This window comes from Pteropus medius, unplaced genomic scaffold, assembly GCF_902729225.1.
Source record: "Pteropus medius unplaced genomic scaffold, Ma_sr-lr_union100, whole genome shotgun sequence".
Taxonomy (NCBI): domain Eukaryota; kingdom Metazoa; phylum Chordata; class Mammalia; order Chiroptera; family Pteropodidae; genus Pteropus; species Pteropus medius.
Window position 1 is genome coordinate 8,813,240 of NW_024346771.1, and position 12,702 is coordinate 8,825,941.

A 12,702-nucleotide genomic window follows, 5' to 3' on the forward strand; every position below is an offset into this window, starting at 1 on the left:
AAATGTCTGTTCAGATCCTCTTCCCGTTTTTTAATCAGATCGTCTATTTTTTGCTGTTAAGTTGTATGAGTTCCATATATATATTGTGTATTAACTCCTTATTGGAGTAATCATTGGTGAGTATCTTCTCCCATTTAATAGGTTATCTTCTCGTTTTGTTGATGGTTTCCTTTGGTGTGCAAAAACTTTTTTATTTTTTTTTGCAGTTCAAATGAGTTCTTTTTAATTTAATTAGTTTCAAGTATACAATACCTTGGTTAGACGTCTATATAGTTCGTAAAATGATTCCCCCAATTTCTCCCTCCCTCCTCTGACCCTCCACCTAGCCAACGTATTAATGCTAACTGCATTCCCTCTGCTGTGCTCCCTATTCCTGTGACCATCCATCAGCTACTAATTTGTACTTCTTTAACCCTTCACCCCATTCTCCCAGCCCCCCAAATCCCCATCCCCTCTGTCCACTACCAAATTATCCACTATATTTGTGAGTCTGTTTTTGATTTGTTTGTTTTTCTTATTCCTCAGATTCCGCATATAAGTGAAATCATATAGTGTTTATCTTTCTCTGCCTGACTTAAGTACCTTCTAGGTCCATCAAAGCAATATCTTTTTTCATCTCCTTCCTTTTAGTCTGTGTGTGTCTTTTACTCTAAAGTGAGTCTTTTGTATTTTTTTCTTCGTAAAGAAGTCCTTCCAACATTTTCTGTAATACTGGTTTGGTGGCGATAAATTCCTTTAGTTTATTTTTGTCTGGGAAGCTGTTTATCAACTCTAAATGATAGCTTTGCTGGATAAATTATTTTTGGTTGTAGATCCTGGGTCTTTATCACATTGACTATTTTGTGCCAAGTCCTTCTGTCCTGCAGTTTCTTTTGAGAAATCAGCTGCCAGTCTTATGGATGTTCCCTTATATAAGTAACTATCTTTTTTTCTCTTGCTGCTTTTAATATTCTTTCTTTGTAGTTAACCTTTGGCATTTTAATTGTGATGTGTCTTGGTGTGGGCCTCTTTGGATTCCTGGTTTTTGGAATTCTGTGAGCTTCCTGGGGTTTTCTGTCCATTTCCTTCACCAGGTGAGGGAAATTTTCCATCATTATTTCTTCAAATAGCTGTTCAACATCTTGATTTTCTTCAGTTACGCCGATCAGACAGATATTTGGACTCTTAATAGTGTTCCATATGCTCCTTAAATTATTTTTATAGTCTTGGCATCTTATCTCTCGCTGTTCTGATTGCATGTCCTTGGCTTTCCCATCCTCTCGATAGGACATGTGATCCTTTTCTTTATTCACTTTGTTTATTCCTTTGTTTATTCCATTTAATATATTTCTCATCTCAGATAATGTGTTCTTCATTTCAGACTGGTTCTCTGTTAAAATTTCCATTCCATTTTTATGTTTTTTATGAAGTTCTCACTGAATTTATCTACACTTCCCAAAAGTTCGTTGAGCATCTTTAAACCAGTGTTAGATTACTTGACTCCATTATATCTGCATCTCTGTTCTCTTCTCTCATATGGTTTCTGCTTCTTTGTCTTCCCATTTTGGCTGGCTGTCTTTGTATTAAGCAAAGCTTCTAAGTCTCCCGGTCTTATTAGTGTGGCTTTGTGGAGTAGATGTCCAGTGGCACAGTCCTGGGAGGTGTTCTGCTGCGGGCTAAATTTAGCCCAAGCCTCTACTCCTCCGGGGCTGTCTGTTAAGATTCAGCAAGCAATCCACAGATGCTGTGCTTATAGTTGCCTCAAAAGGCACACCAGAAACCGAGGCCAGCTGCCTCCAGAGTTTAGGCACTACTCAACAAGGAGCACCTCACTCTTTGAGGATACACCTGGATGTGGCTTGGGTGGGGCCGCGAGTTGAGGGAGGCGAGGTTTCAGGGAATCCTCTGGGCAGAGTGACCTCTGTTATCCAGTTTGATGACGTCACAGCTATGGCGGCGCTGTGTCCGCACACTGGAGGTGGGGAGGGCTTAACAAGCAACAGTGGATACCGCAGGCATTTCTGTACAGAGCGAGTCTTGCCTCGGCCCTCACCCTGACAACATCTCTCTGTAAATCCCTGGTGCCCCCTGTGCGCAGCCGAATCAGCACTGGTGCCCAGAGTGAGCAGGTCCATCATCACGAAAGTGTGCTCACGGACATGGCCCCTTTAAGAGACATCTGCAGCTGCCGCTGCCGCAGCCTCCGTCTCACTCAGCTGCTGGAGAGCAGGCAGCCCTGCATCCTTGCCCTGTCCTACCTCTTGCTGTTGTAGGGTGTTTTCTTGGATTTCTCCCTAGTCGTATGGCTTGTTCATCTAGATCCCAGGAGATTTTTCCTGGCTGCTGCTCCTTGTTTCCATCACAACTTTGATTTGGTCGCCAGAGGGATGAACAGAGCCTCTGTCACCTACGCCATTTCTTTTTTCACCCAAAACCTTTTTAGTGTGATGTAGTCCCATTTTTGTATTTCTTCTTTTGTTTCACTTTCCCAAGGAGCTGTGTCAGAAAAAATAATACCAAAAGTAATGTCAGAGAGTTTACTGCTTGTGTTTTCTTCTAGGAATTTTATTGTTTCAGGTCTTACATTTTAAGTCTTTAATTCATTTTGAGTTTATTTTTATATATGGTGTAAGAAGGTAGTCTAATTTCATTTTTTTTGTATGTATCTGCCCAGTTTTCCCAACACCATTTATTGAATAGACAGTCTTTACCCCATTGTATATTCGTGCCTCCTTTATCATAGATTAATTGACCATCTGGGTGTGGATTTATTTCTGGGCTCTCTGTTCTGTTCCATTGATTTATATGCCTGTTTTTATGCCAGTACCATGCTGTTTTGATTATCATAGCCTTATAGTATAGTTTGACATCAGGTAGCATGATATTTCCAACTTTGTTCTTCTTTCTCAAGATCGCTGTGGCTATTCAGGGTCTTTCGTGGTTCTATATAAATTTTAGCCTTATTCTTTCTAGTTCTGTGAAAATTGTCATTGACATTTTGATAAGGATTGATTATACTGAATCTATAGACTGATTTGTATAGTATGGAACTTTTAACAATTTCAATTATTCCTATCCATGAGCATGGTATATCCTTCTATTTAATTGTGTCTTCAATTTCTTTCTTCAATGTCTTATAATTTTCCAAGTACAGGTCTTTTACTTCCTTGATTAAATTTATTTCCAGGTATTTTATTTTACTTTTTTGATGCAATCATAAATGGGATTTTTTTTTTTTTTTAATATCTCTGATAGTTTGTTCTGGTTATATAAAAATACAACCAATTTCTGAATATTAATTTTGTATCCTACTTTACTGAATTCATTTATTAGTTCTAACAGTTTTTTGGTGAAGACTTTAGGGTTCTCTATGTGTACTACCATATCATCTGCAAATAATGACAGTTTTACTTCTTTCTTTCCAATTTTCCCACCACCATTTATTGAATAGACAGTCTTTAGGATGCCTTTCTTTCTTTTTCTTGTCTGATTGCTGTGGCTAGGATTTATAATATTGCATTGAATAAAAGTGGTGAGAGTGGACAGACATCCTTGATTTGATCTTGATCTTAAGGAAAATGCTTTTAGCTTTTCCCTGTTAAGTATGTTAGCTGTGGGTTTGTCATACATGGTCTTTATTATGTTGAGATATTTCGTTCTATCCCCACTTTACTGAGAGTTTTTATCATAAGTTGGTGCTGGATTTTGTCAAATGCCTTTTCTGCACCTTTTAATGTGATCATATGATTTTTATCCTTCACTTTGTTTACGGGGTATATCATGTTAATTAATTTGCAGATATTGAACCAACCTTGCATCACAGGAATAAATCCCAATTGATCACATTGTATGAGCTTTTTAATGTATTGTCAAATTCGGCTGGCTTATCTTTTTTCAGGATTTTGCATATGTATTCATCAGGGATATTGGCCTTATTATTATTATTATTATTATCATCATCATTATTAATTATTTTGTAATATCATTTTTGGTTATAGGTTTATGCTGGCCTTGTAAAATGAGCTTGAGATCCTTGCCTCTTCAATTTTTTGGAATAGTTTGGGAAGGATAGGTATTAATTCTTCTTTGAATGTTTGGTAAAATTCACCTGTGAAGCCATTTGATGCAGGAATTTTGTTGGGAGATTTTTGAATACTGATTCTATTTTGTTAGTAGTTAGTGGTCTGTTCACATTTTCTGTTTCTTCTTGATACAGTCTTGGAATATTGTATGTTTCTAGGAATTTATCCATTTCATTTATGTTTCCATTTTGTTGGCATATAATTATAGTACTTTTTAATCCTTTGTATTTTTCTGATGTCAGTTGTCACTTCTCTTTCACTTCTGATTTGATTTAGGCCATCTCTTTTTGAGCCTGATTAAAGGTTTATCAGTTTTATCTTTTCAAAGAACCAGCTATTGGTATCATTGATCCGTGGGGGTTTTCTTTTTTTTTTTAGGCTCCATTTTGTTCATTTCCTCCCAGATCTTTATTATTTCCTTCTTTTTTTTTTTTTTTTTCCTAGTTCTTTTTGGTGTAGGGTTAGATTGTTTCCTTGAGATTTTTCTTGATTTTGAGGTAAGCTGTATTGGTATGACTTTCTCTCTTAAAACTCCTTTGACTGTGTCCCATCGATTTGGAGTCATTGTGTTTTCATTTTCATTTGTCTCAGGTATCTTTTGATTTCTTTCTGGATATCGTTGTTAATCCGTTAATTGTTTAGTAGAATATTATTTAGCCTCCGTTCGTGTGTTTTTCAGTTTTCTTGTAATTGATTTCCAGTTTCATATTACTGTGATAGGAGAAGATGCTTGATATGATTTCAGTCTTCTTAAATTTATTGAGACTTGTTTTGTGGCCTAATATGCATGATCTATCCTGGGAAATGGTCCACATGCACTTAAAAAGAATGTATATATTATACTGCTTTTGGGTGAAATGTCCTAAAAATATTAAGTTCATGTGGTGGAAGTGTCATTAGGCCACTGTTTCTTTGTTGATTTTCTCTCTGGATGATCTGTACATTGATGTCAATGAGGTGTTAAAATCCCCTACTGTGACTGTAATACTGTCATGCTCTCTTTTATGTCCATCAATATTTGATTTTCTTTATATATTTAGATTATCCTGTGTCAGTTGTGTTAATTTTTACAGGAGTTATATCCTCTTGTTGGATTGATCTCTTTATCATTGTGAAACATCCTTCCTTGTCTCTTGTTATAGCCTTTGTTTTAAAGTCTATGTTGGAACAATTTTTTTTCCATCCCTTTACTTTCAGTCTGTGTGTGTGTTTTGATATCAGGTGGGTCTTTTGTAGGCAGCATATGCATGGGTCTTATTTTCTTATCCATCCAGCCACTCTATGTCTTTTGTTTGGAGCATTTAGTCCATTTACATTTAAAATAATTGTTGGTAGGTATTGCCATTTTATTAGTTGTATTCTGGTTGTTTTTTTGTAGTTATTCTCTGTTCCTGCCTTATTTCCTACTCTTTTCTCTTGTATGTTGATGACTTTCTATAGTGTTGTGTTTGGATTCCTTCCTCTTTATTTCTTGTATATCTTAGATAAGATTTTTGGTGTCATTATCATGTGCTTTTTTTATACCAAGCTGTGTATATAGCAATCTATTTTAAGTCGATGGTTGCTTAAGCTTGAATACATTCTAAAATCTCTACAATTTTTACTTGCTTCCTCCACATTTTTTTTGTCATTATTTTATACTTTTTTGTGTGTGCGTGTTCCTGTGTATCCCTTAATTTACTGTTGTAATTACATGTGATCTTCCTATTTTGGCTTTTAACCTTTGTACTAGCTTTATTGTTGGTTGATCCACTCTTTTTATTATGTCTTTGCCTTTGTCAGTGGGAACTTTTTTCTTCGCTATATATTCTTATTTATATCTTTGATTTTTAAAAAATTCTCTTAAATCTTTTTAAGTTTTCATGTAATACTGGTTTGGTGGTGGTGAACTCCTTTCGTTTTTTTTTTTGTCTGGAAAACTCTCTGTCCTTTAGTTTTAAATGTTTGCCTTACTGGATAAAGTAATCTTGGTTGTAGGTCCTTGCTTTTCATCACTTCAGTTTTCTAGCCTGCAACATTTCTGATGAGAAATCAATCAGCTGACAGTCTTTTGGGAGTGCCCTTGTATGTAACTAACTGCTTTTCTCTTGCTATGTTTAAAATTCTCGCTTCGTCTTTTACCTTTGGCATTTTAAATATATATGTCTTGGTGTGGGCCACTTCGGGTTCATCTTGTTTGGGAATCTCTGTACCTCATGGCCTTGTATGTCTACTTACTTCACCAGGTTAGGGAAGTTTTCTGTCATCACATCTTCAAATAGGTTTTCAATCTAATTCCTGTCTCTCTTTTCCTTCTGGTACCCCTATGCTGTAAATGTTGGCACACTTGATGTTGTACCGGAAGTCCTTTAAACTATCCAACATTTTTTTATTCTTTTTTTTGTTTTTTCTGCTGTTCCAATCGGATGTTTTTCGCTACCTTGTCTTTCAGATCACTGATTTAACCCTCTGTTTCATGTAATCTGCTGTTGATTCCATCTAATATAGTCTTCATTTCAGTTATTGTAGTCTTCAATTTTGACTGGTCCTTTTTTGCAGTTTCTATCTCTTTGAGTAAGTTTTCACTGATTTCATCTTTTTTTTCCTTAAATTCATTGAGCATCCTTTTGACCAGTATTTTGAACTCTATATCTAGTAGATTGTTTGCCTCCATTTCATTTAGTTTTCTTTCTGGAGTTTTATCCTGTTTTTTCATTTGGGAGATGTTTCTTCGTCTTCTCATTTTGGCCACCTTCCTGTTTTTGTTTTTATGTATTATGCAGATCTGCTACATCTCCCAATCTTGGCAGAATAGCCTAATGTAGTAGGTGTCTTATGGGTCCCAGTGGTACATACTCCCTGGTCACGTGGGCATGGTGCTCCAGGGGTGTGCCTGGTGTGAGTTGTGTGTGCCCTTCTATTGTAGTTGAGCCTTAGTTGCCATTGGCACATCAGTGGGTGGGATTGACTTTCAGGCTGAGTGGCTATGGGGACTGGCTATGACTGCAATGGATGAGCTGTTGTGCGGGGGTTGACTGCACAGAGCATGAATCACTTTAACAGGGTTCTGGTGCCTGCCAAGTCTGCCCTTTAGTTACGTCATTTGTGGGGCTGGTTAGGTGGTACTCTGATATGGTCTGAAGTCAGCCACTGGGTGTTTTGGTTCTGAGGTTTCTTGTGAGGGACTCTTCTGCAGGCCATATTAGCTGATTCCTGTGTCTAGCCTGGGGCGACCTGGCCAGACCTACAAAATGACCTGCAAGGTTTGTCTGTGCTGGGTGTGGAGGTGCCTGGAAGAGGCTATGCATAAACCGAGGCTGACTGCCGTTGGTACCAGGCTTGAGGCCACTTAAGAAGAGGTATCAGGAACACAGACTAGCTGCTGCTTCTTTGGGGTTTGTTGATTTTTGAGAGACTTTAGAAATCCACAGCATGGGCCGAGTTTGGCTGCTTGTGTGGAAAATCCACTGACAGAAGTTCAGGCTCAGCTTGTAACTTGGGTGGGGTGAACAATGTTAGCCAGATTGATGGAGAGTTCAGATTTGGTGCTCACCTGTGCCTGCCAGCTGGATAGGGGAAGACTTAACAAATGAATAATGGCAACTGCTAGCACTTCCAACTGGAGAGAGCTGTATGAGGTGTCCTGACCTCTGCCCCTTCAACTCTTGTCCTGAAGCTAATCAATTTACTTGCTCCTTGTATGTCCCTGGTGCTTTTCGAGTTGCTGCTCCTACTCTGGCAGTCTGAACAAGTGAGTTTGTGAGCCAGTGAGGTCTGTGTGTAGACCCTTTAAGACCTGCAATGCCTTTGTTTCTAGTGGCCTGTTGTCTCTCTTGGACACAGTCTGCGCTGGTTTTCAGCTAGATGTTGTAGGGACTTATCTTCCCAGTTATGGTTCCCTGGGCTGGGTTACCTGGTGTGGTTCTGGGACCCCTTGTTCCTCAGGAGGAACATATAGCCAAGATATCCCTCCTGATTCTTAACCACCACACATCAGTATATGACAAGCCAGTTCCGCATCTCCATCCCTCCTACCAGTCTCTGTGGCTTCTTCTTTTTATCTTTAGTTATAAGATTTCCTACCAGTCTCTGTGGCTTATTCTTTATATCCTTAGTTATAAGCTAGTCTTCAGGTGGTTCTCAGAGGCGTTTGTTCTATAACTTAGTTGTAATTTTGATGTGGTCATGGAAGAAGGGGAGCACAGCATCTACCTCCACCACCTTGACCTGAAGTCTTCCTATAACAGCGTTTGTTGAATGCTAGAGAATGAACAATAATAGTATAGAATTATGATGGTTAAATTTTTTTTTTTTTTAAAGAAAGGGAAAGAGAAAGCTTCTAGATTAAACTAATACTTTTCAGCAAAGCTCATTCTCTCTGTACTGAGTTTAAAAGGCATTTGAGGGAGGGGAGACCATTTTATCAGATTGTAGCCCTTTCAAGTCTTTTAAGAAACTGCATGAAAATATTATTAATGCACTGTGGACTAACATGGAATTTGTTTTGTTGCATGGCCTGGTTTGCTGTGGAATTCACATCAGAGAGTAAGTTCCCATACTTTTTGCTTTATTTTCTTTAAAACATTTGCCTTCTATAGTATGACCAGTTGTTAACTGTGTTAATGTAAGTTGTAAGAATCTGGGCAAAGCCAGTATAGGCATTTTTAATGTTTTGGAGACTTTGGAGGAAATTATGAATTAAATATGTGAAATGTTTGATTTTCATTTTTGTCTAGGTTTTCAGTATGTTTTTAGAGACTCTTGTGGATTTTATAATAATTCATAAGGATGACTTGCAAGACTGGCTTTTTGTTCTTCTCACACAATTACTTAAGAAAATGGGAGCAGATTTACTTGGATCTGTACAAGCAAAAGTTCAGAAAGCTCTAGATGTCACAAGGTAAGTGTTTTGGCGGGGGGAGGTGGACCATTTTTTTCAGCTTTTCGCATATAATTGGCATAGACCATTGTATAACTCTGAAGTATACAACGTGATGATTTGATACTTGTATATATTGATAATTACCACAGTGTTAGTTAACACTTCTTTTACCTCACATAATTACTGTTTTCTTGTGGTGGTGATAGTGAGACCATCTATGATCTATTCTCTTAAGACCTTTAAAGTATATAGAACAGTATTGTTAACTATATCACTGTGCTGCCACTTTAGAACTTCAAATTATTCATATTATAACTAGAAGTTTGTACCCTTGACCAATATCTCTCTATTTCACTTACCCCTAACATCCAGCAACCACTATTCTCTCTGTTTCTTTGGGTTTGGCTTTATTTATTTATTTTTTTAAGATTCCACATATAAGCTAGAATTGGAGAACATTCTTGTATACCAGTATGGCAATGGATTTATAAAGCATTGGCTACAAGGGCTAGGCTGATCCAGCTGATAATAAATGAGCGAAGTAGGTTGAAATGGGGGGTTCTACGATAGGATGGAGGGCGTTTGTGGCCATGTTGGAACATGGGTCCAGTGGTACTGCTTTTCAAGGTTGATCAGAAATGTAAGGTAATTAATACATTTGGGAATTTTTTTTTTTATTTTATGAACATTTATGAGCCAGGCTTGGCCTATAGGTCACTTAATTTAGGTGAATTTATGAAAGACTAGGTCCCTTTCATACTTTTAAGGATTGTGGGAATATTATGATTATATCCCTAAAATTTGGTGATTAAAGAAAACAGTTATTCCCTCTTATTAATTTTCTCGGATGCCTCTTTCCTTTAAGAATCCTGTTCTCAGTAGATTTGATCTAAGTCTCTAAAGTATGTTTATTATTCCCCTTTTCTCAGCAGCTGAGATGTATAGCTGCTTAAGTTTATCTGGGATCAGTCAGTATCGAGGGCTCAGTGTTGGCTGAGAGCTGTTCCTCAGGTAATAGACCTGACTGTAACTCTGCGTCAGTTTCCTTTCCTTTGGCTGTACTTAACAGCAGGGCACATTTTCCAGGTTAAACACACCAGTTACTTCTTGTAGGAGAAAGGAGAAACATTTTATGTGTGGTTTGTTGATCTTGCTTCTTTAATTTATAGCAAGTACGAGTCACTTAAATTACATATTATAAAGAATACGTTGCTTCCAGAGGTGGTCCTCATAGCTTCCTGGATGCAAATAGTTATGGGAGAAAAGAATGTGCTATATGGTCAAATTCACTTCTTATTAATAATTTTAATACTGGTAATACTAGTACCTCGTATGTGCCCTGTGCTTTATATTTTTCTTATATTTCATTTAAATTTCACATCTTTCCTGTGATTTTGTAGTTTTGAATGTACAGCCCTTTTCTTTTCACTATACTTCTGTAGATTGAGAAAAGTCTAAGAGAGTTTAAAAACAGCAGTACAGTCGCTCAGCCTCAATTATAATAGATGTTTGCATTGCATTATCTTTCCTGTTAGTATGGAAGGTATGTCTGCATTATGCGCATTGACTCTGTTATGCAATTTTACACTAATACTAGTAATTAAGGGGAAAGAGAGCACTGACTTTCTTTAACCAAGAGCCCTCAGGGTTACTCAGTTGGACCAAAGATGTGAGGTAACTAAAGAAAGGAATCAGTAACAGGTAAGAAATGGAGCAGGAGAGGGGCTCCTAGGGCCCCCAGGATTCTGTGTGTGTTTTGTAGCTGGGTGGCGATTTTCCTTACTGAGTATCCCACAGGCACTACTTCTTGTGGTTACTATACCAAATAGAGATTGTGAGCAGTCACCCAGGTAGAGGACCAAGGAGGACAGTGCAATTAGCTTAAGCAAGGTCAGCTATAAGCAATGTGTTCAAGATGTAAAAATAAGATTTGGGAATTTGCAGTGTTTTTTGTGTAAGCAATATTCAGAAAGATAGCTGGAGAGAAAGAAGATGAGCAGATCCCTGGAAGGCAGGTAAGAATCTCTTCCTTATTAGTTTATCGTTTAGTATTAATTTTTAAAAAGCATACTCAAAGTAGGTTTGGTATGTGTTTCGGGAGGTTTAACAAGATTTCCCTGTTTCTAAATTTTTTATGTAATGTGTATAACATTAGTATTTATATAAAATGAAAAGTACTATTTAAAAAATGTGAACAGGCTTCCTTTAACATATATTAATCTACAACAGAATTTTTGTCTTTTAAATGGTTTTTACATTATTTTTTGTATTCAATTTTTCTTTAAAAACAAGCACTTTTTTTTTAAACCTAGGGACTCCTTTCCATTTGATCAACAATTTAACATTTTGATGAGATTTATTGTGGATCAAACTCAGACTCCGAACCTCAAGGTGGGTAACGATTTGTCATTGCAGTTCAACCTTTAGAAGCCAAATTTGTGTGAAATTTACTTTTTATACATGACTTATATTTGGCCATTAGAATAAATCTGCTGCGAGCACACTTGTATACCTGTTGGTGGACATGTTTTCTTTTTTCTTGGTTCAGTACCCAATAGAGAAATTGCTGGTTTATTGGGTAGGCTTTATGTTTAACTTTATTTTAAACTGTTAAAATGGTTGTATTATATGCCTACCAGCAATATGTGAGGGTTCCAGTTGTTCCACATCTTTACCAACATTTGGGTGTTATTACTCTGTCACAATATTTAAACTAGAAAATACTGATGTGGTGAGGTGTAGGTATCTTAATAGAATTTTTAAAAATTAATATTAAAAATATCCTAACATGTGAAAATTACTTAATACATGTTATAAAATTATATGTTTAATAACAGTTAAATATGAGAGAGGATATGTATTCATTTAAGATAGTTCATGTACATCATCTATTCTTCTATCATTAACTTTCGTTGGGTTTTTAGGATAGGCCCAATCAGTAATAACCCTTTTCTTGTGAGGTCAGAACCAATTGAGACAGTAATGGAAAAGTTAAGGCAGCATATCAGCTTAATTACTGAAAACGTTGCCTTGCAAGGCATGACCTAGAATGTCTGTAAAGCAGTACTAACCACAGAGTGGTACTTGCCCTTACCAGTTGGTGGCAGAGCTGGAAATCCCACAGCTCCCCACATGAGCCCCTGGCCTATGTGTTTTATAGCACACATGAGGAGCAGAACCTCCTTTTCTGCAGGCATGGTGCTCAAAAAATGAAGAGTATTAAGCTGCATGCCCCACTCTTCCTGTTCTTAATCGTACTTCTCAGTCATTTCATGGTTTTTGTCCTGATAGATGTGGAAACATGAATCCAAGAGAAAGGAGGTGTCCCTCAATAGTATGTTTACTTTTCTCTGGTCACCAGTGAAGAATTCTTTTCAAAGATTCAAAAAATATGCTTAATGTTTATAATTATTGGATCTTTCAGGTCAAAGTTGCAATTCTGAAGTACATTGAGTCTCTCGCCAGGCAGATGGATCCAACAGATTTTGTAAACTCTAGTGAGACCAGGCTTGCTGTTTCTAGAATTATAACCTGGACAACAGAACCAAAGAGTTCAGATGTGAGAAAGGTATGTCCAAGAGAGCTGCAGTGCAGCTTTAATGACAGACTGTTCTTAGTATGTGTTAAAAAAAAAATTGTCTAGAAACTTGCAAACTACCCAGTGCACCTACATATAAACATCTGTCACAGCTTTTCTTTGAAAACCCAGACTTTTCTCTTGCCCCTTCTCTTCTCTCTCCAGCTCTACCTTGTTCCAGTCTCTGAATATTAAAACGAAAA

At 37.2% G+C, this 12,702-nt stretch overlaps 1 protein-coding gene across 9 annotated transcripts in view; it reads left to right on the forward strand.

Annotated features, from left to right (window-relative positions):
* CLASP1 (cytoplasmic linker associated protein 1) overlaps positions 1-12,702 on the forward strand; it is a 244,102-nt gene that overhangs the window by 179,405 nt on the left and 51,995 nt on the right. For all 9 annotated transcript variants that reach the window (XM_039876508.1, XM_039876514.1, XM_039876517.1 and 6 more), the window contains 4 exons: positions 2,512-2,514; positions 8,777-8,940; positions 11,235-11,313; positions 12,347-12,490. In XM_039876508.1, coding sequence (XP_039732442.1) covers positions 2,512-2,514; positions 8,777-8,940; positions 11,235-11,313; positions 12,347-12,490 — 390 coding nt within the window. The remainder of the gene's footprint in view (positions 1-2,511; positions 2,515-8,776; positions 8,941-11,234; positions 11,314-12,346; positions 12,491-12,702) is intronic.